At 59.8% G+C, this 22,534-nt stretch overlaps 1 protein-coding gene across 1 annotated transcript in view; it reads left to right on the forward strand.

Annotated features, from left to right (window-relative positions):
* The first annotated feature begins 560 nt into the window (after nucleotides 1-560).
* The window catches only part of MACROD1 (MACRO domain containing 1), a 145,398-nt gene continuing 123,424 nt past the window's right edge, over nucleotides 561-22,534 (forward strand). The window contains exons 1-3 of the mRNA XM_012665391.1: nucleotides 561-999; nucleotides 10,948-11,049; nucleotides 11,689-11,805. Coding sequence (XP_012520845.1) covers nucleotides 702-999; nucleotides 10,948-11,049; nucleotides 11,689-11,805 — 517 coding nt within the window. The 5' untranslated portion in view covers nucleotides 561-701. The remainder of the gene's footprint in view (nucleotides 1,000-10,947; nucleotides 11,050-11,688; nucleotides 11,806-22,534) is intronic.

Below are 22,534 nucleotides of genomic sequence, written 5' to 3' on the forward strand. Positions count from 1 at the left end.
TTCTTCCACCCAACAATGCCACTTGAAACCCAAGTTTTCTGTCTCCAAATCCCACTATTTCTACACTTGCCTTGCTGTCCTGGATTTGGTTCCAGACGCGCCCTGCTCCCGGGGCTGCTGTGAAGCAGCGGCTCCGCCACCTGGGAGAAGTGGCCAAACCGGACTTACCCGTTCGCGACACCTGTCACCTCCCACGGCCGGCCGACCCGTGGCTCCCCGGGACTGCGAGCAGAATAGGGTGCGGAGGCGGTGCCCAGCTGACCCGAAGGGAGACAAGCTCGGTTTCCCGCAGCTGCAAAACACTCGGCCCGCGGGAGCCGCGTCTGGCTCTCCCAGTTCTGCGCAGCGGAGGGGCAGAGGAGGGCCGGAGCCACGTGCAAGGCCCGAGGTTCCAGCCCGGGCGGGGAGTCGCGGCACCGCGGGCCAGGAAATTGGCGGCGGCCGCGGAAGAAGGGGCGGGAGCCCGGGCGGGGCGCGTACGTGTGTATACGAGTCCGTGGGCCGATCCGGTGGCCGGGACTACAAGTTCCAGAGTGCCCAGCGGCGCGCCCGGGTTTTCTGGCCGCGCCGCCCGCCGGCTCTGAGCAAGTCGCCACGGGCTGGCACTCGCCACCCAGTCCCGGAGTAAATAAGGGAGTGACTCTCCCGAGCACCGTAAATAGAGTCCAAGTGGGCGGGGAGCCGCCCCGCGCCGCCCGCTCATGTCTCTACAGAGCCGAGTGTCCGGCCGCCTGGCACAGCTGCGCGCGGCGGGGCAGCTGCTCGTCGCCCTGCGCCCCTGGCCCGGCCGCTCGGCGGGTGCCACCCGGACCCGCAGCACTGCGTGCGGCCCCCCGGCACCCCCGGGCACGTACGGCCCCCGCGCGCGGACCTCAGCGGGAGTTGGGGCTTGGGGGGCGGCGGCGGTGGGGCGGAGAGCCGGGGTGCGCACCTGGGCCCCCCTGGCCATGGCGGCGAAGGTGGACCTGAGCACCTCCACCGACTGGAAGGAGGCAAAATGTAAGTGTAAGCGCGAGGGGCGAGGGGCCCCAAAGTAGGTCTTTCCCGCTGGGCAGCACCCCACGAGCAGCCTCTTCTACCTGAGAGACCTGGGCAAGTTGAGGCCCCATCTGCCCTGGGACGGACCCCTCCTCCCCATTCACAATACTCCCCACCCCGTGTGCTCAACCCCATAAAACAATTCACCCTCGACAGGTCCAGGTTTCCCGTCAGGGGGCATTGTGGGGAAGGTGGCCTTAGACCGCTGGAATGGGCCACAGGGCAATCCCAGAGATCATCTGGGACCTACCACCTTACTCCACCGTGCAGGAGGGAAACTGAGGCCCAGTGCTGGAGCTGATTTCCCCAAGGTCGCTCAGGGAGTTTGTGGCGGAGTCCAGGTTAGGATCCTGAAGTCCCCCTACTTTGCATAGTATGGTTTTCAAGGGGCGGAGTTCGGGGCAGAGGGGCCGGGAACGGGCTGAGGGAACAGCTCAGGGGCTGGCGTCCCACCTGCTGGGGTCAGAGAGCCCCACAGAGCGGCCTCCCTGGGCAGGCCTGTGCCGCCTCTACCGCACTCCAAGCCTTCCTGGGCACGTGGTCTGGTGCCCTTTTGCCCTCGTTGCTGGCCTCCCGCCACTTGTGAGCAGTCTCTGCCCCATTCCTGGAGACAGAGGTTAGAGCTGGGGGACAGGGCAGAGATGGGGTGTTGTCCCGGTGACAACAGATGACACCCCCCAAGAATCAAGCTGCTTCCTCCCCTTCCCGGATGGGACGTGAGTCCTGGTAGAGCTTGAGGGAGGGAACCTGACCTGCTGAGCCCCAAATAGCCTTGTGTGGGGCCCAGCTGCTTCTGCCCTTCAGGGCCTGCCTCCTGGGCCCTAGGAGGCTTCACCGCTGGATCCCCTTTCAAAAGGGCAGGGAAGGAGGCTCATTGGCTGGCCAAGGCAGAGTGGGTGCGGCCTCCGGCCGGCATGCCGGCCTTGGCAGCGATGGCTGGGGTAAAGTGAAGATGGCTGTCTCTGGGCAGTAGTAGAAATCAAAATAATTTACTCCCGTCTTGAACTGATTTGCACCAGGATCTAGAAGTGCAGGCAGAAAGCACGTGACTTTGCTCTGTGAGCAGCAAGTGGAGAACCTGTCACACCCTGGTGTGGGGCGTGGCTGGCAGAGACCCCTAGCAGAGGGAGCCCCCCTCTCTTGTCCCCCCACCCAGCATCCCAGGAGGGTGGCAAAAAGCACGCTAGGGAGACAAGTGCCCAGGCGCCTGTTCTAGGGCTCCCCGCTTTCCTTGGTGTCCCTGAAAACAGCTAGACCTCACGAAGCTAATGGGGCGAGGGATTCCCAGGCTGCTGTGATGTCACTCACTGGGGTCGCCCTCTCTGCCCATTCATTCAGCCGATTTTTACTGAGCACTTTCTATGTGGCCAGCACTGTTGCGGTGCTGGGGTTTCAGCTGCGAGGCTGACGGGCCGAGTTTATAACGTAGCAGGAGGAAGCACTAAAGACCGTGCTCCAGCAACTGTGACAGTGCCCGGCAATGCCAGTGCTATGAAGAAACTGTGGCAGCTGGGGCTGTCTGAGCTGAGGAGGTGGCCTGAACTGAGACCCAAGGAGAAGGATCTAGCGGGAGAAGGGCATTCCAGGCCTGTTACTGAGTGAGAGCCGGCCAGGCCCAGGGTATGGGGCTGCCCTGTGGGCTCCAACTGCCACCATCTCCACCGAGGCATGAGATGCTAGCTTTTGGGAGTGAGACACAGAGGTCTTTGTATGTTTTAGTTCTCTGTTGCTGCGTAACAAAATACCCCAAACCTTAGTGGCTTAAAACAGCAACTGTGTCTTGCCTCACAGTCTCTGAGGGTCAGGGAGCTGGGAGTAGCTTAGCTGGGTCTTTCTGGCTCAGGGTGTCCCATGGCGTCCGTTAGGGCTTGGTCGGGGCTAGGGATGGGCTTCCCAGGTGGCTCACTCACGTGAGACGCCTGCTGGTGAGAGGCCTCATTTCTTGCCACGGGGCCTCGCCACAGGGCCTCGCCACAGGGCTGCTTGAGTGTCCTCATGACGTGGCAGCTGGCTTCCCCCAGAGCATGTGATCCAAGGGAGGGAGAGTGAGGGGACCAAGACAGAAATCACAGTGCCTTTTTGTGACCTAGTCTTCAAAGTCCCACACTGCCTCTTCCACTTTATTCTAGGGCTTAGACTTGAGTCAGGGGGTTGGTCCACCCTCCGGGGGAGGGAAATTAGGCTCCAGCTTTGGAAAGGAAGAATCTCAGAATTTGCAGGTGTATTTTTAAAACCATCAATCACACCGGGGAAGATCTGGGGAGCTGCTTCGGCTGGAAGTCGCCTCTGACTGGGGTCTGAGCTGTGGTCTTGAAGCCCCCTACACTTTTGTTCGTTGCATTCAGATAACACTTCGAGCCGCGTTAGACTGTATGCGGAAGGGCCTCCGGTGTCCGCTCTCAGGTGTGCAGCGTATGCGGCTATGCACCAGCACCCGGGTCAGTAGCTAGCACATCGCCCTCGCTCCAGGACGGTACTGCCGGGAGCTAATCACTCTTCTACCTGCTCATTTTGTGTCTTCTTGAACTCTATATAATCAGAAGCATACAGTGTGTCTGGCTCCTTTTACTCATTATCTGTGCAATTCGCCATGTTATTGGGTGTGGCAACAGTTTACCTTTTAAAATTGCTCTATAGTATTCTAGCATGTGAATATACCACAATTTGTTTACCCTGCGGATGAGCATTTGGGTTTCTTGTGAATAAAGCCGCTCTGAACATTTTTATACATGTCTTTGATGGGCATGTGCTCTCGTTCCTCTCAGAGATATACCTAGATAGGCCTCCAAAGGCTCATCCGCTTGAGATGATCCTCTCTCGAAGCCTGGCACACAGTAACCAAACTCACAAGAGACTGATGTATAGGTCAGCAGGGCGATGTGCAGTTCATGGTGGGGAAATATAATGGCAGTGGGTCTGAAAACTCAAGCGTGCCTGGGCAGGGCCTTCTCTCCCTATGGGAGACAAATTGTAGTCGTTGGGTTGCCCAGAGCCTGTGTTCTTATCTGGGAGCTGGTTGAATGACTTTGGAAGCTAATCCTGCTGCCTTGGGCAGGGTGGGCAAGCTTCCTTGCTTGGGAAGGAGTCAGCCCACCCAGTATTTGCTCAATATTTCAGTCTCTGTGCAGTGCTGAGTGCCTGCTCTGGGCCCCAGCCCGCAGCCCAGCTTGTCCTTGGGACAGATAGCCGAGTTTCCAGCCTCACCCTGGGCGCTCCTGTCCTCTCCCTCCATGCTGTCTGCCTATTTTTGTGGACCTGTTCTCCCTCCAGGTAAGTGAATGCAGTCAGGCCGGACCTTCCCAGCTAGGAGACATTCAGTCTTTTGGGGAGACTTCTGCAGAATCCGGCTTCACTGGCCAGGGGTTAATTTCTCTAATTTAATTCCCTCAGTCCTAGGGCAATTTATTGTACCCCAGGTGGTGCCTTTTCATCAGAAGATTGTGGACACAGCCAAATTGTAAAGGCAGTTGGGCCTGAGGGACTTAAGGCCAAGCCCTTGGGGGAATCTGGGGCCGTGTCACCACAGGATGGGCTTGGCCCTGCCCACACTGGGGCAGAGCTGTGCTAAAAAGAACCGGGACATTGGTGTCATCAGACACAGGCAAGCTCCAGTGCTATTGCTTCCATACTCCCCAAGCCCCAGTTTCCTCATCTGTAAAATGGGACCAAAGATACCTGTTTGGAGGTTGTGCTGGAATCACACTAGAAACCATTTTGGGCTGGGTGTGGTGGCTCACACTTGTAATCCTAGCACTTCGGGAGGCCAAGGCGGGAGGATCACTTGAGCCCAGGAGTTTGAGACCAGACTGGGCAACATAGTGAGACCACATCTCTACAAAAAATAGAAAAATTAGCCGGGTGTGGTGGTACACACCTGTAGTTTCAGCTCAGGAGGCTGAGGCAGGAGGATCGCTTGAGCCCAGGAGTTTGAGGTTGCAGTGAGCTACAATGATGCCACTGCACTCTAGCCCAGCCAACGTAACGAGACCCTGTCTCAAAAAAAAAAGAAAAGAAAGAAAGAAACCATTTTGTATGCCATGGCCCCCAGAGAGTCCCAGTGGCCTCCTTCCCTTGTCACCCTGAAGCCTGTCTCCTTTCTCTGCTCCGTGCTGGGCTGCGATGACACTGGGCTCTTGCAGACTCGTCAGAAATGCCAGAGCCCCGACCCTGCGCATCCTGAGCCACGTTTCCTCTCGCTGGTGGTTTAAGAGAGAGCTCGTGCACTCCAGCCGCAAATGCATCTGGGCAGGGGTGCAGACTAATTTAAGCCCCCGTGGGATTTCATCCAGAGTGGGAGATTTATCTGATTTGACTGCTCAACTGGCAAATTTTCCAGGCACACCTGGGAATGGGGCGAGGGGGGCTCCTACTTGACTTTTGGGGACCCAGCCTTGGCACGTCCCAGTGTGGGCGGAGGCGAGGGGACCTAGGGAGAGGAGAGAAGCTCTGAGGTGCCTTGTGCCCTGTTTGTTCTCCCCGTTGTTCGAGCCATGGGTTTTGACAATACCCTGCTCTTGGGGGGCTGTGAGCGCAGGTGATTAATGTCCCTGCCACCAAGTCTAAGCACCGCCATGTTCTGGGAGCCCAGCCTTTATCAGCCCTGCCCACCTGGCATTCTCCAACGGAGGAGCCCCGCCTCGGCGCCCCCTCTGCCCTCACCTCTCTGAACACCGTCTTGCAAAGTGCCATAAAGACACTTCTTAAAACACATCATTGAATTCCCGTTCGCCTGCTGCACTTTATGATCCTGGCGGAGCCTGCGTCCTCCTGCCCAGCTTTTGTGCCTGGGAGCTGCGGAAGCTTTGTCCGGGGTCAGGCCTCTCCATCAAAATTTACTGCGAACATCTTTTTACAACACCTGTCTCACTGAGCTGTGAAATACTCTCGCTTCTTCAAATATGAAAGAAAATGAAAATGCATGTTTTACATCGTTTATAAAAAAAAATAAAATTCACTTGTGCTTTAAGTCTGCATCTGTCCTTCTAGAAGGAGGTGGAAAATGTTACAAATGCATGGGGTACATGCACCCAGCTTAAGGTCCCTGCTGCTGCTTCCAGGAGCGAGGAGGGGCTGGGGTGAGCACCCTCGCTGACAAAGGAAGCCGAGGCAATGGATATGGTATCCGGGTCCTCGGGGTCGGTGGCAAATCACAGTTGGCTTTTTCTTCCCCCATAAATCAGGGACCAGTGCAGTGTGTCGCTGTTCAGGGATGAGCCAGGCTGCAACCTCGTTCTGGAGATGTGCACTGGGGCACCGAGGACTGGAAGGGACAGGCTGACAGATGTCCCCAAGGTCGGCGCCCAGCTGGCTGGTGGCAGAGCCAGGATGCTGTCTCTGGGAAGCGGAGCCGTCTTTTGGACTTTCCAGAGATGGGGGCTGTGAGGGCTGTGGGTGGCTTAGACCAGGCCACGTTACTGGGGGGACAACGCAGGAGTGAGGCCGGGGTTGGGTCCCACTGCTGGTCCCTTTCACTTGCGTGTGACCAGGGGTAGGTTGCTCTGCCTCCTCTCTGAAACGAGGTGGTGGCATCTGTCTGCTAGGGAGCTGAGTGTCCCTGGGCGCCCAGACTAGTTCTGTGGGGTGCTCCAGGCCTGTCCCACTGGCTGACTCCGCCATGTGAGGCTCCTGGGCTCAGTCGGCCCCAAGTGGTCTTTCTGGCCTCAGGGCCAGCTGGCTGGGAGTGCCCACACGCGGGCACGCCAAGGCCTCAGAGGGGGGATGTCTCTGGTCACGATGACAAATATGGGGACCCAAATAATTTAAAAAGCTTCTCCACCTGCTGTGCTCCCAAGTTGGGGAAAAAAGTTTCTCCTCCCAAATTGTGTTGTGTTCGCTTTGTTCTCTTTGGCCCTTATTTTGCTCTCGGGAAGGGGTGTGTGTGTCTGGTGTGCGGGTGGCACTTTACAGCTGATGGCCCTCACCGCGGGCCTGGGTGCTGGGGAATGCCTGCTGCCCCTGTTCCGGTGAGAAAACAGGCTCAGGAAGGGTGACTTGCCCAGGAGCGTGATCCTGGGAGGTCATGAGCCCAAACCTAGGGGACCTGGAACAGAAGAGGAATAAAACCGCAGCCGCAGCAGCCTGGGGCTGGGCCGGGCTCCGTGCAGCACCTCTGCGTTCCTCAGACGGGGCACAGATCCGGGAGGCTGGCACGTCCCCTCTGCCCTCCAGCCCAGCTGCTCCGGCTTTTCCTTGTTTCTCCACCCAAATGCTCTCTTGTACCTCGGGGCCTTGGCACACGCTGTGCCCTCTGCACGGAAGACTCTGTTCTCTTAGCAAACTCGCCCCCAGCCATCGGTCTCAGCTTGTTTATTTCTCGACTCATCCCACAGCCGCCCATGAGTGCCACACAGGCCACGCACTGTGCAGGGGAGGAATGAGGTGCGATGACAGCCCCCCACCCACCGTGGGTCCCTGTGTGGAGTTTCCAGGTTGAGATGGCCAAGGTCAGGAGAGGAATAAATGTAAACAAAGGCAACTACGCGTGTACCTGCAGAAAGCGTGGCGGTGGGGAGGAGGCTACTCTGGGTGGAGAGGAGGGAAGAGTGGCAGGGGGGGGCGGGGGGGGCGAAGCACATACAAAGGCCCTGAGGCAGGAAGCAGCCTGGCTGTTTGGGGAACTGAAAGGCTAGTGGCCTGGTGTGCATGGAGGGGGCACAGTGGGGAAGATATGGTAGACAGAGGTTAGGGAGTTAGCGGGAGAGAGGCAGGGAGCTCACGACCGGATCTGTGGGCCCTAGTAAAGACTTGGAGTTTGAATTGAGTATTAAACAGGAGAGACAGCCTGTGATTTACGTTCCTGGGATGCCTGGGCTGCCACTGGAGGGGCAGATGAGGGTGAGGTGGACACGAGGAGTCAGCTGGGAGTTGGGAGTCTCCAGAGGGGCCCAGGAAGCCATGAGGGAGGCTTGGTTTCTGGGGTGTCACGGTAATAAATCCAATAGGCCTGTACCCAGGGTGGACACGGGGAGGAAGAGGAAGGAAAGGGAAGGAGCCCTGGGAAGAATGAGGGGTGAAAAAACCACGTCTGAGGGAAGGAGTGACGTGCAGGCTTTGAAGGATGAGAGCAGGCAGGGGCTGTGGATGGAGGCTCAGCGGGGGCAGGAGGGGCTGGGCCTAGGGGAGATACAGGTTGAAGGAAGAGGCCAGGCAGCAAGGGACCTCCTGTCACAGGGAGGACAGGAGGGGCCGCTGCATCAGGTACGGTGGGTGTGGTGACCTTGGCCTTGATCTTGGTAAGGGGCAGGGGCCAGACTGGGTGGGCTGAGGGGGGCACGGGAGGGAGACAGTGGAGACTGGAGTGTAGACAGCAGAGGACGGGGCAGAGAAATGAGGGGTGTGGAATGTGGGGGTCGAAGGAGGGGATGGGGGCACGAGAGGTAATTTGAAGGCAGACAGGATGGCCTGGGGCAGGGGACCTGCCGCAGCGAGCTCTCTGCGAGGTGGGCCCGGCAGTGGCCTTGGCTGCAGGAAGGACCTTCATGCCCAGGGACCTGAGGGGGGCGGTGAGGGCAGGTGGCAGTGGAGGTGCCCAACCTGGTGGGGGAGGAGGTGACACAGATGGCTGCGGTTCCTCCGTGCAGCTGGAATGGGGGAGGCTGGCAGAGGGAAGAAGGGGCAGGCCACTTGCAAAGCAGCAGCTGGAGCAGCTGTGCAGGTGGAGCCCCTCCCCCCACGGGGGAAACTGCTTCTGCTTGCTGGCGGGATTTCCTCTGGGGATTTGTAGCCCCCAGGACAGACCCGAGAAATTGGGGTCATGTCCTTCTCCCGGGAGCTTTCCTGGCCTCCCCTCTTCTCGGTCAGGCGCCAGGACCTAACCTTGCCTTTCCCCCCAAGCTTGGTGCAGGTGGGGGCTCAATACGTACTCATTAGCTTGCGTTCAAGCTGCCCGTGAGAGGCAGAGCCTGGGTCCTCCCGGCTCCCTCCACAGCCTGTTCTCTGCCCACCGTAGTGGTACCGTCTGCAGGCGGCTGAGCCCTTTGCCCGTGTGCTAAGCCTGGTCCGCTTCCTGTTTCATGCAGGAGGTGGCTTCCACACGCTCCTTTTACAGAAGAGGACAGCGAGGCTCAGAGGCCCCCGCCCCACACGAAGAAAGGAGCCTTTGAGTGGGGCCCTCGGCCTGCTCCTCAGTCCCACTGGGGTCGTGTGCGCAGAGGGGACACCTCGGTGGGTAGCAGAGAACAGCTGTGAGCAGGGAGGGACCCTGGTGGTGGAGGGGCTGGCAGGGCTACCCTTGTCCCCTTGGAAAGCATGGGAATGGCACACTGGGGGAAGGCTCTAACCGTGTCTGGTAAAAGCATTTTCAATCTGATTGCAGTGTCCCCAGGATAAGGTCAGGCCCCGCCCGTCACCCCAGGACCTCACACGTGCTGTTCCTGCTGGCCAACACCCCTTCCAGCCTGGCTACTTCCCGCTCTCGAGTCTCACTGAAGCCTCCCTGAGGACTCCCCCACCCCCGTTTCTGTGACCTCCCCTCCCAGCATGCCTCGGGGTGTGACGTGCCTGGGTCAGCCTGGGTGTCCCCTGCTGGATCGCAGGTGCACGAGGGCCAGCACCACGTCAGCCCTGTTCGATGCATCCGGGCACTGAATGCAGGGCCAGTAAATGTTTGTGGAAGGGGGTGGGAAGTGGCTGCCAGACAGTGTGGCTCTGGCTAGAGCCACAGTTGAAGCCACCGCGGGGTGTTCCTAGCCTTTTATAGCGATGCCACCTTAGCGCTGAGCACAGACGCTGAACTAGGCCCCTCCCGTGAGTTATGTCCTTGGGGTACGATCACCGCTGCCACCAGTGGACAGATGAGGACACCAAGGCTTGGACTAAGTGACTTTGGCAGGGAAAAGGGCAATCGGGGGACCTGCCTTTGGAGTGCCTGCCCCTCAGCCATTTCCATGGAAGCTTCTCTCTCACCACCGCTACGTATTTCTGGACACTGTTTGAGTTCCTGGGTTTTGCTCCTTTGTTCCCCTTTGCTGCTTGTTCCCCGCCCGCAGCGGTCAGCGCGGCAAGACCAGGCTGAGACCTGGGTGCGCAGGCGGCTGCCGGCCGGCAGGGGGCGGCCACGAGCCTCGAGCCTGGACTGCAGCTGCTGGGGCGGGAACCTCTGAGAGGGGCTCCAGGCTTCTCTGCCTGGTGTGGCCCCAAAGGGAGGGCCGGACCCCAGGGGCAGGCCCAGAGTCTGTGGCGGGTGGGGTCCTGACTGCCCACTTGCCAACTGTGTGACCACTGCGGCCTCCCAACCTCCCCGAGCCCCTGTTTCTGCATCTGTAAAATGGGGACAATTCCAGCCACTCCTGTGGTCCCCCTAGCCAGGCGTCCGCCTGTGGGAGCTCTCGGCCACTGCTGGGGGTGTCGAGGACAGGCACCAGATCCGCTTGGTTCTGCAGCACTCTGAGGACAGTCACCGCTGCCCACAAATAATGGCAGTGATGGTGTCACCGGTTCATAAGGTACCAAACTGATGAAACGATTGACCGAGCACAGCCGACCTGCCCGGCCTTAGCACGTGCGAGTAAGCTCGGAATTACTCTGCAAGGGGCGTCTTCATCTCACTCTGTACCCGAAGAAATGAGGGACCCAGGGGGACGTGGACACAGCTGGGAAGCGGCAGTGCTGAATTCTGAACCCGGGTCTGCAGCGCATGCATGAGTCCCTCAGCCTCCCTGGGCCTCAGTTTCCCTTCCTAAACAAAGAGAGGGGCAAGATGTTCTAGGGGCCTCTCAGGCTCTACACTGAGGATGCGTGCCCCCAGCACACTGCCCCGTGTGCCATGGAAGGATGGCGGCAGGGCTGGTTTGCACCCTTGGGCAGGGCAAGAGGCCCTGAGGAGGGGAGACCTGGGGGCGGGAGGCCCCGACCTCTCCTGTCGCTGCTGGGCCTGACTGTCCTTCCCGCCCGCCCCACCTGCCTCCGCAGCTTTTCTGAAGGGCCTGAGTGACAAGCAGCGGGAGGAACACTACTTCTGCAAGGACTTCGTCAGGCTGAAGAAGATCCCCACGTGGAAGGAGACGGCGAAAGGTAGGCCCTGCTGGGGAGGCCCGCCTGGCTGCCTGGCGGGCGGCCCCTTCAGACCTGGCACTCAGGATGCGAAGAATCCAGCAGCGTCACTGAGTGCCTGCTGTGTGCGGGCACTGCGTGTGTCGCCTCATTTAATTATTAACACAGCCTGAGGCAAGTTCGATTTTTATCCCCATTATACTGTGAGGAGCTGAGCCCTAGGCCAGCGAAGCCACCTGCCCATGATCACTGGTGGTTAGGAGCTGGGGTTTGACGCTGTGGAGCGCTTGCTTACAGCAAAGCATGCCGGTGAGCTCCCCGGCCCTGCCGACAGCAGGCCGGTAACCTGCGGCCCTGGGCAAGTCACTTACCTGCCGGGGCCTCAGTTTCCACATCTATGAAATGGGGATGGATGACATTCGTACTATACCTGCTCATGGCATTGTTGGGAAGATTCAAGGATATGACGTGTGGTGCTGGCACACAGTAGGTGCTTACTCAGTGTGGGCTCTTGTTACTGGGATCAGCAGTTGTCATACTGCAGGCTGCCTCTGGAGGTGGAGGGAGGTTGATGGGGAAGGGCCAGGCCCCTGGGCACTGGCTGGGTCGCTGTGCCGTGGAGAGCCTATCTGTGACACCCTGGGTCCCCACTTGTTCCAGGGGTGGCCGTGAAGGTCGAGGAGCCCAAGTACAAGAAGGACAAGCAGCTCAACGAGAAGATCTCCCTGTTCCGTGGCGACATCACCAAGCTGGAGGTGGATGCCATTGTCAACGCCGGTAAGTGGCTGGCCTGAGCCAGAGACCTGGGTGGCTGCCTTGTTGCCTTTGCTCTGGTCTGCCGTGCCAGGCCTGGGTGGACGCCACCTGGCTCCAGCGAGGCTCGGGTCGCCAGGCGAGGATGGTCTGCTGGCGCCACGGGAGCCCAGCGCGTCGGCCACTCGGGCTCCTCTTCCCTTGAAACCCTGACCTGCTGTGTCGGGGGCGCCTCGCTCCGCCGAGCTGCCTTGCGGCTCCGAGACCCATTAGCGGCTGGGGAAGGGGGAGAGCGCAGCTGGGGCTGTGCCGGGCTGCCCTGCCAGGAAGGTGGGAGCCAGAATGGGGTGGTCCCCCCTCGGGGGCTGCAGACACCCCTGGCCTCTGCTTTCCTTCCTCTGCCTTCTGCCCACCCGGGCCCGGCTCCCCTTCAAACCTGGGCGGGTGAGGGAGATTGCCGAGGTGAGGGTGGGGGCACAGAAGTCCCCTGCAGCCCCTGGCAGCTCTCCAGCGCCTGGAAATGGGAGCTGCTCAGCTTCCTGTGCGCGCCTCTTGCTGGCTTGGCAGTTTCTTGTGATGAGTGTGGGAGTCAGTCCGCTGCTTCTTCGGGGGAGGCAGGAAGGTGGCTGCTTCTCCTCCCATGCAGTGGTTTTCTGGCAGAGGTCAGAAGGCTCGGGAAAGGACTTTGAAGTGCTTGGGAGTCGGTGCCAAGGGCCAGTTAGGTGCAGCAGGTGGTTCATGGAATGAGGTCACGGCTGAGTCCCAGCCCTCGCCTGCCTGTTTGATCATTTGCTCCCCAGGCGTCTGCACCAGGGATCAGAGGAAGGGGGCCTCTTTCTTAGACCTGAAAAGCGCAGGGGGTAGACCCTCTTGTTTTGGGCTCCGGCTCACGGGGAAAACCCCGCCATGTCAGCACCCCGCAAACGGTGCAGGCCAAGGGCACCCCCAGGAGCTTCTCGAGTCTTCTCCATCTCCGCTTTGGGCTTGCAGCGATGGTGTCTGACGCCGGCGCCACAGTGACTCTGGGACATGGCGGTGCCAATGCTGTCAGCGTTTCCGTTGATCCCTTAAGTGACTGGGCTCTCGGGATCTGGACAGAGGTGGCCTCTCGGCCTGTCCTGGGCCTGCTTGTTTGTGGCCTGAATCGTGTTTCCTGCAGCAACCTTGCTGTGTGCAATCTCCCAGCAGGGTTTGTAGAACTGGACAGTCACACAGTGGTGTACTTCCCCCCGACGGTGCCTGTCTCAGGTGCACAGGTGACAAGTTACATGCAGGCAGCAGTTCCCAACTGGAGAGGCTGGCCGAGGGGAGGCAGAGGGAGTTCAGGTCACCTTTGGGTTTCTGCAGGTGGTTATGGTATGTTTCTCTTAGGCCACTAGGATGGGTGGGTGGCAGTGAGATCTGCAGGTCCACCTGGGGAGACACAGGGCTAAGACAAGCCACGTGTGGGTTGGCAGACATCACAGTGGCCCAAGGGAGAAGAGTGTTCTGTCTGTGCCCAGGAGGGGCTGGCCTGGAGCGGAAGGATGGAGCCCTGGGGCTGTGGCTGAGGGGGCAGGCGTGCATGCCTGGGGGGGCTGCCCTGCCTGGGTGCCCCAGCCCTGCCAGTCACTGGCAAACGTGCAGGCAGCACCCAGCTGGTATCTTCTTGCTGAGCTGCAGAGTGGCCAGAGGGAAGTGGGGCATCTCATGAGCCGCTTCCCAGCCCAGGTTGGTGGTTGGCTGCAATGTGGGCCAGGAGGGAGTGTGCAGGGACCCAGGTGGGGTGTCTGCGGGATGCAGATGGAGAGGGGCGGGGGCTCTGGAGGCTGCACTCTGGGCTGCAGTCATGATTAATGGCTCTTCCTAAGTGCCCCTGTGACTTGCCAGACTTTGAAAGCAGCGGCTCTGTGGGCTCCTCACACTCTGAGAGGCACTTTAGGGCTCGCTTCCTTTGACTGCACCGGGGCTGGGTGGCGTTTGCCAAGTTTCTCTGGGGATGCCCTTCTTGTGCTTGCCCGGGCCTCTGTTTCCTCCTCTGCGTGATGGGGATGGTGAACACCCACCGCTCGGGTTGTCGGGGGCCTTAGGAGCGGAGGCCCAGGAAGTGAGAGTGAAGCTCACTCTCAGCACCTGGCACGAGCCAAAGCTCGGCACCTGCCGCTGGCGTTGGTGTTAGAACTGCAGCCATCAGCGCCATTGTGAGCATCAACCCTGTCCCGCAGATGCCAAGAGACATGGCACTTCCTGCAGGTGATCAGCTTTCGCCTCCCCCTGCTTGCCTCAGTTTACCCAACAACTCTTCAAATGATTTCCTGGGATCTCTTTCTTTTCTAGAAAGAGTCTCACAGCCAGAACTGGAACCCCAGGGAATGGTTGAGGCAGGCCCCGGACACGGGGTTCCCACACACAGCCTGTGTCCCTTCCGGGGCCCCAGGCCTTTGCCAGGCCCCAGTACTCAAGGTGGCCTTGGCCCGGGTCAGGCCTGGGAGTCCTCAGCGGCCTTGGCTCCCACCCCAGCCCCGCCACCCACCAGGGGGCAGCAGAGATCGCAGTTCGGGGGAGCCCATAAATCAGCCTGTTTATTAGTGGAATAAAAGTCGTGGGCAACGCAGGGCTTTTCGGGGCTGCATAAATCTGCGTCTGTGCCTCGTGAAACCCATATGTGCTTAATTCATATGTAAAGTTTCAAGCAGGAAGAGAATACGTGTCCATTAAATTCTATTTGACTTGATTATAATCATTAGCCGTGAATAATTGCTTCTCAGCGCCGACCGTGGAGCCGCCACAATAGGCAAAAGGAGAAAGCAATTATCTCGGGGTGGGAGTTTTTAAATTTATATTTTTGAAGCCAGGGCCAGTGTTTGCCCAGCGGGTGTCGGTGGCTGTGGAGAGCCATGTGGTGGGACTGGGCTGGGGGCCCAAGGGCTGGCTGCGGAGCGTCTAGATTTTGTGGGGGGGGGGTCTCTTTGTCCCTGCTGCCAGATGGGGAGGGGCCGTCGCCTCCTGGGTGCAGGTCCAGCTGCTGGGACCGCAGAGGGGAAGGATGCGGGGGGCTGGGAAGGGCCTGCGAGGGAAAGAGGTCAGGCCCCCTGGCCTCCGTGCTCCTCTGTCCTGAAAAGTGGCAGGCGTGGGGGTCTCTGGCCAGGCCGTGGGCATCACTCCTACCTCTCGGCAGGACCCTGGGGATCCCTGGGGAGGGCAGGGCCGGGCGCCCTCCCTGCCACCCACCTCACCCCCTCCCCTCAGAGGGCTCCACCCACGGCTGCCCTCAGGACTGGAAAGTTGGGCTCTGTTTCCCAGCCGGTCCCCCGGCATGTGAGGTCCAGCACTGGTTTCTACTCCCACTTTGTTGGTATTTGCGATGTGACTAGGCGTGTGTGGTGGTGGATGTGCGTGTGTGAAGTGTGGCATGTGTGTGTATTTGCGTGATGTGTGTGAGGCTGCATGTATGTGTGATGTGGCATGTGTGTGTCTTTTGTGCATGTGCTTGTGTGATGTGGGGGGCGTGTGTGTGTGATGCGTGTTGTATGGCATGTGGTGGGAGTGAGGTGGGGGCAGGGCTTGAGGTCACAGAGGCAGGACAGACTCCCCACAACCGCCCCAGGCACAGTGCTGGCCTCCCGAGCCCTCCTGGCTCCGTCCCCACGGGCTGCCGGCTGAGGCCACTTGCTTGGGCAGCGCCCGGGAGAGTCTCAGGCCCCTGCCATCTGTGCCGGCCTCGGCTCCTGCCCGCGGGGCAGGCCGCATCCATCTTAATTAAATTGGGCTGTCGTGCTGGCGAGATGAGACAGGGGGCCCCTGCAGGCCCCCGTGCTGGGGTAGCAAGTTCTCAGGGGCAGTGCCTGCCTCTCCAGCTTGGCCTGTGACCCCCAGGTTGTGCCTGGGGAGAGCTCAGGTCTGGGGCCTCTCCAGAGTGCTCGCGTCTTCTCTTTGCTACAGAGGCATGACCTTGACTAGGCCACCTCCATGCCCTTGAATTTTCTAGTTCACCGGGCCTGCGCCTGTGGGCCCCTTGTCCCAGACAGGAAATGCCCGGGCACAAAGAAAGACCCCCATTCTTGGCCGGCCCGGCTCGGCTGCCCGGCTTTGGCCTTCAGGGATGGAGCCGAGATGAATGAAGTGCTGTGTGCAAAGACAGACGGAACCTTTCGCTTCAAGGCAATCCCAGGGCAGCACGGGAGGACCGGGAGTGGGTGGATGTCCCAGCGTCCCTCCGGCCGTGCCATGGCCTCCATTTCCTCATCTGAGAAATGGCATCACTGTCAGCCCCACCCCAGGGCGGGTGTGAGGACGACGTGGGTTGAGGTCCGTCCAGGGCCTGGCGCGTAGAGAGCCCCCAGTAAATTATTATTGGAAGTCAGGACGAGAACAACTAAGTAGAATATAATGTGACAAAGCGCTGGAAGCGAGGTCTGAACAAAGTGCCATGCGACGCCGCAGGGACCAATTAATTCTGCAAGGAGGTGGCGGGAGGCGAGGCGGGTCGGGGAGGCCTTTGAGGGGCCGGGCGTGCGGCGGGGAGCGGGTGGGACGCCATGCTTCACAGTGACAAGCTGGCCTCGCAGGGAGATTTTTAAGCCGCTTATTTATTTAAAATAAGGTATGAAGTGGTTGGCGCTCTGTTTCCTTAAGTCTTGGGGCTTTGATTTGTGAAAATCTGCCCGCCGCTTGCCTCCGCCCTGCTCGCGCACACCAGCAGCCCCTGCACCGTCCCTTCTGCTGCCTGGAGGCCCCGCGGAGCCTGGCCTGGCCGAGCATGGCTGGGGCCCCCAAGCGGCCACCTGAGCGGCCACCTGCCCCTGCACCTGACTGTCCCCCGGCGGCTGCCCGGAGTCAGTGATTTAGAGACCACCTTGATGGACTAGCAGGCAGGGGGGCCTGGAGGGCTGCGGACTGCCTTGTGGGAAGTGATCTGACGCTAAACTGTCGCTGTAAATCGCTTTATCTGTCACTTCAGATTCAAATGTGTTTGCCGAGCCTGCCGGCCGCCGGCAACAGGAGCCCTCTGCAGTGGGCAGGGGCGGCGCCGGCCTGGTGCGACCGCGGGCGCAGGGCTGGCCGAGCAGCAGGGCTTTTCGGACGGGACCTGTTAGCAGCGAGGACAGGGACCATCTTGTCCTCCCTCCTCAGGGGAAGCGGGTGCAGGTGAGGATGGCCACTTCCTCCGTGTCACTCTCATGTGTGATTGTCTCAGAATCCCCGACACATCGAGGTTCAGCAAAATAGAGAGAACGTGACCTGCCTGGCCGGGGACTGAGGTGGAATTCAAACTCACAGCCTTTTGCTCATTTGGCAGACATATGGGTAGACCCACCGTGTGCAGGCATTGGGGTAGACCTGGGCTACAAAAGGCGCAATTTCCAATCCCAAAAGAGGGGTGAGATGCGTGAACGGAAAAGGAAACCAAGTGTATGAGGCTGAGAGCCCGCCTGCGGGGGTTTGGGGGGCCTGGGGGCATGGAGGAGGGGTGGGGGGTGGGAGACAGTCAGGAAGGCTGCCTGGAGGGGGAGTGCTCATGTCGAGGGGGCTAAGTCAGAAGCTGGGCAAGGGCAGGGGGAGAGAGGGAGAGCGCTGGCAGGAGGGGATGAGGCAGGTGGGACAGTGTGGGAAGGCTCTGAGGGTTTGGAATGAGCCCGCCTGGCCCTGAGTTGGGAGTCTTGGTTGGATGGCTCAGGCTGCTGTGTGGAGAATGGGTAGGGGCAGGGAGCGCAAGATGGTAGAAATAGGGATGTCCAGAACTCGGGGGGCCCTCCAGGCGTAGGCTGTGTTTCTATCCCGTGCTGCCTCTCCCATCTTATTATATCAGCCTCACTGTGCCAATGGGGAACCGCAGCTCAGAGACGTGAAGCAATTTGCTTAAGGTCACACAGCTGAATGGTGGTAGGGCTAGGATGGGAGGTTGCCGGACTGCAGAGCCCCCAGGCGAGTGTGTGTGTGTGCGTTTGTGTGTGAGGGTGTGTGTGTACGCGCGTGTGTGTGTGTGAGGGTGGGTGGGAATACCTCCTCTTTGTTCCCTTTTTTCTGGGTTCCCAGAGTGGATATGTTGTCATCTGTCTTCACTGGTGGAGAGGTGGGGCAGAGGTTTGCCATGGGTGGGGGTCACTGTAGAGAAATTGGGACCAACACCTGGGTCTGGGTTCATCGGCCCCGTGAGCTTTGTGAAGGGTCCCGCTCCCATGGCCGCCCAGTCGTCCCGTGGCCGTTCCTCAGTGCCCCCCACGCAGCAGCCCCTGCTGTGGGCTGAGGGTGCCTGTCCCCTGCAGCTTGTTACCGAGTGTCCCTCTGTGCTCACAGCTGCCCCACACGCTGCATGCACTTCCTCGTTCCTCAGGCAAGCGCTGATGTTTCCCCCATTTTACAGATGAGGAGACTGAGGCACCGTGGGTTACAGCGCTGGGTAAAAGGCAGGGCTGAGACTTGGGGTTCGGGAGGGACATGATCAAGTTTGCTTTTTCACAAGCTGCCTCTGAGTCCAGTCCGGGAGTGAGGGGCAGAGTGGATCGGGGAGGCTAGTCGGGATGCCGGGGTCCAGGCAGCCCCCGCCCCACGTTACGAAGCCTAGAACACCGAGACACTGCCAGGACCTAATTTCCCCCACTGCGGGAGGAGGCGGCTCGTTTCCACAAGGTCGAGCAATGGTTACATAAATTCATAAATGATGGATCCCTCCTGAATTATTGAGATTCCCTCGTGGGCTGGTAGGCCAGGTCCAGTGAACCGCACAGTGGCCGGTGGGCGTGACTCTGGAAGGACCCTGGAAGGTCCTTCCACCCCAAGGGCTTCTGCCAAGTCTCCTGTTTATTAGCAGGAGCCTTCCCGGCGTTTCCACAGGGAACGCAAGGGTGGACTGTGGACCCAATAACTCTTTGTCCTGGGTTTCAATAGATGTTTGTTGAATGAATGAGTGACCACATGCCCTTGACAGTTGGTCAGATGGTGGGAGGGACTGCATGAACTAGTGACTCCCCGGGCCCCTTCTTCCTTCCCCAGCCCAGCCTCCTGCCCCATTCTCTGGGCCAGAGGGGCAGATTCATTTTACAGCTGAGAACAGTGGTGAAATTTATGGGGACCTCGTGAGGGGGGTCCTGGCTCTTTTCCAGGCTCTGGTGAGCACAGGGCTCAGTGTGACCCAGTGCCTGCCCTCAAGGCATTTACAGCCCTGTGGAGAAAGACGGGAGAGTATCCGAAGCCCAGAGAGGGCTGTGACCTGCTCAGGGTCACACAGCAGAAAAGGGGCAAAGCAGGGCCTCACACTCCAGCCTCTTGAATCCCAGCTCTGACCCTCGCTCCTTGGCCCTCTTCTCCCTGTCACAACAGACGATGCTTAGAAAACCTCTGTCGGGGGTCTGCTGCCCACCCGTGGAGTGGCCGTCCTGCCTACCAGCCCGTGCTGAGTGGCCCGAGCACGTCCTGTCCAGCTGCTCCCGTCCTTGAGACCTCAGCGCCCGCACCTGTGCGCCTGCCCGCGTCCCCGATGTGCTGTCTACCCAAGCACTGAGCTGAGGAGGCCGGAGCTTGTGGGAATGTGTGTGTTTTGAAATTAATGGGGACCATTAAATTGGCCAAGCATGAAAAGGGCTGGATCTGCAGCCCTTGGCTTGTTCTCCCGGATGAGCCGCCAGTGCCTTGGCAGAGGGCTGCGAGCTGGCTTCAGGGCTCCCCGGGAGGCCGTGGCTTGCCTGCCCGTTTAATGGATGGGCACTCTGTGTCCCTAGGAGATAAAGGGGTCTGGCCCCAGCAGCATGTGGCAGCCATGGCACCCCCACCCCCAGGGACCGGGGTCCTTTTTCCCTCCTTCAGCACCCAGCTCTGTGCAGACAACGAAGTCTGCGGGTGTGTGAAATTGAGCCTCCTCTCCAGACCCCTGGGGTGGGCTCAAACACACTGCAGACCCCCACCCTTGGGCTTCCTGGGCGAGTCTTGGCCTGGCCTGATGCCAGCTGGGAATGGCCTCTAGGGCTGTGGTCCCCAGCCCCTGGGCCGCACACTGATACCGGCCCATGGCCTGTCAGGAACCGGCTGCACTGGTGGGAGGTGAGCGGCAGGTGAGCGGGCGAAGCTTCCTCTGTGTTTACAACCGCTCCCCATGGCTCGCCATCTCCCCGCCCCACTCCGTGGAAAAACTGTCTTCCGTGAAACCGGTCCCTGCTGCCAGAAAGGTTGGGGACTGCTGCCGTAGGACATAGCAACACCTAACAGAGAGTCAGAGGATCCAGGCTCCGTCTCCTCACCTCCCCACAGCTCCGTGTGCTCCGGAGTCTCCGCAGTGGGACACCTTGCAGTTGGGAGTTGGAGTCCTGGGTATGAGGCCCAGCTCCACTGTGTACCAGCTGCGTGACCTTAGGCAAGTCGCTGAACCTGTCTGAGCCTGTTTTCTTGCCTGTAAAACAGGGAGAAGGGAGAAGAGCGCACTAGGACCCACGCCCTTGAGTTGGGACTTTGAAAGGAGGTAATTTGTATCGGGTGCTCAGCACAATGTCTAGCATGGAGCAAACCCTCAGGAAATGCCAGAAATGCCAGCTCTTGCTCTTGCTGCTGTTTCTCAGGGAGGGCTGCTCAGACCCGCTGAGCAGGACATGCGATCGGCACCCAGAGCTTGGTTGGGCGGGGGACAGGGGCATGGTGCCTTTGTCCCCTGGGCAGGCTGAGGACACCTTCTTCCTGGCTTCCCAGTGGAGAGCTGAGCCACCTGCTGGAGCCAGCGTGACTGAGGGGATGGGCCCGTCCTGACCGCCAGAGTCTTTTGGATTGGGGTTTCCTGCTCAGGAGGGTTTGGGGCAGGCGGGCCGGGCATCTCCCGCCACTGCCAGCAGGGCTGTCTGCGTCTGCGCAGCCGGCCATCAGGGAGGGCGCGTGATAACCGTCTGTGCCTGCAGGGCAGGAGATGGGACAGGACAGGGGATGTTCCAGGGAAGCCGGGTGACTGAAGTGTCCCCGGCAGGGATTGCCCAGCCCCTTGTTCCTCCCCTCCTTAAGGTCCTCATGTCATCAGAAGCTCACCTTTTGAGCTCCTTTATTTATTTTGTAAATTATTTGTCCTGATGCTTCCTCAGGCCCCAGTGGCAGCCGAGGTTCACATGGTTGCCATCATAGTCCCCACCTCCCCGTCTCGATTTACTTGTCGAAAGGGTGTAGCTGTCCTCGGGGTGGTGGCCAGGCCCAGGCTGTGGTGGAGGCCACCCAGGGGTGTGGCGTGGCCAGGCTCAGAGGCCTCCGAGGCTGGGGCCGTGGCTGATCGTGAGATGGACTGGGCTAAAATCTGGGTCTGCCACTAAGGCAAGCCTGCTTCTCTCGGCCTCAGTTTCCACATATGTGCCTCATCGGGGGATTAACAGGAAAAAAGAGAATTCCTGCCTGAAATGCCCGGCACACTGGAGGGGCTTTCAAATGGCAACTGTCGTTGTTAGCGAAGGCTCTCCCTTCACCACCCTGCTAGACCCAGGGCCCCTCCAGGGCAGGGATGGGGACTGACTCAGTCTCCCTCGCTGGACAGGGCCTGTCCATGATGGGGCTGCCCGAGAGTTGCCTGCACAGTAGCTCCCCAGGAAGGACGTGACTCTTCGAGGCTGAGGACCCTTGGGAGGAAGCAGGCTGCCCTGGCAGACACAGCTGTGTAGGGGTCCCCTGCCCTCTCCACACCCGGCAGGGGAGGGACACAGCTATTTTTATCCCCATGGGGGTGCCAGGAGATGGCAGCTCGTGAGGACTAGAGGGCTGAGGGCTTGTGGACGGCAGACCCAGGGGGAGACGGGCAGAGGCAGGGCTGGAGAGGTCGCCAGCCAGCCTTGTTCCATCATGACCCGGGATTTGGCACCTTTGGTTCATTAAAACCCCATCAGCAGCTCCCACCTCCCAGTGGCAACAAGTGGTCCCCGTACAGCCATACCCATCTCCTCTCTGCCGCTGCTTCCTCCCTCTTTGGACGTCGTAATTGCCATAAAAACGGAGCTGAGCTGCGCGTCGCATGTGGGAAGAGCGGCCGGCTGTCAGCCATTCCTCTGCCAGCGGGGCCCACGTCTGTTTTATTACTGCCGCCCGGCTGTATTTCACGTACGGTTTAAACATCATCAAACGCCACGTCCCTTTTGAAAAGCAAGAGCTACCTTGCTGAGGATGTTGAGGAGAAACAGGAACATTGAAATCTACGAAGCAAATGGCCCAGAATTGACATTCGCGATGGGAGCTTTGCAGCCTCGACTGTCAAAGGAGCTAAATCCTATCTGGCAGCCGCGGGGAACTTTCCCCGTGAGGGTCACGGCAAGTAGGGGGAAGGCGGGGCAGGTTTGGCTGGGAGGGGACCAGGCAGGGCCAGGGGAGGGAATTCTGTGGATCACCTGACTGCCTTTCAGCGCCTCCCTGGCCTCAGCCTCCACCCAGCCTCCCCTTCCTCCTGATAAGGAGGCAGGAGCCCCCCAGTGCAGAGCAGGGTGCTGGGGTCTGGGGCTCTCGGGGTGGGATGGGCGCGTGTCAGGGGACAGGCGGGACAGGGCTGGGTTCAAGTCCTGCTGTGGCCGCTTACGAGCTCTTGTGACTTTGACCAGGATACACCTCTCCTCTGAGCCTGGGTTTCCTCATCTGTAGACCCAGGAGAGTGATGTCCCCTCCAGAGGTGGGTACCGATGCGTGCAGACGCCTGACAAGTCGTGGGAACTCGATCAGTGGTGACTGCTGTCGCTGAGGAAGTGTGCGTGTGAGCTGGAATTGGTTTTTAACATAATATTTATCCTACCTATTTCCCCTGAAAAATAGCAATAATAAAAATGGAACCATA

The sequence above is a fragment of the Propithecus coquereli genome, unplaced genomic scaffold (genome assembly GCF_000956105.1).
Source record: "Propithecus coquereli isolate 6110/MARCELLA unplaced genomic scaffold, Pcoq_1.0 Scaffold120, whole genome shotgun sequence".
In the NCBI taxonomy this organism is placed as follows: Eukaryota; Metazoa; Chordata; class Mammalia; order Primates; family Indriidae; genus Propithecus; species Propithecus coquereli.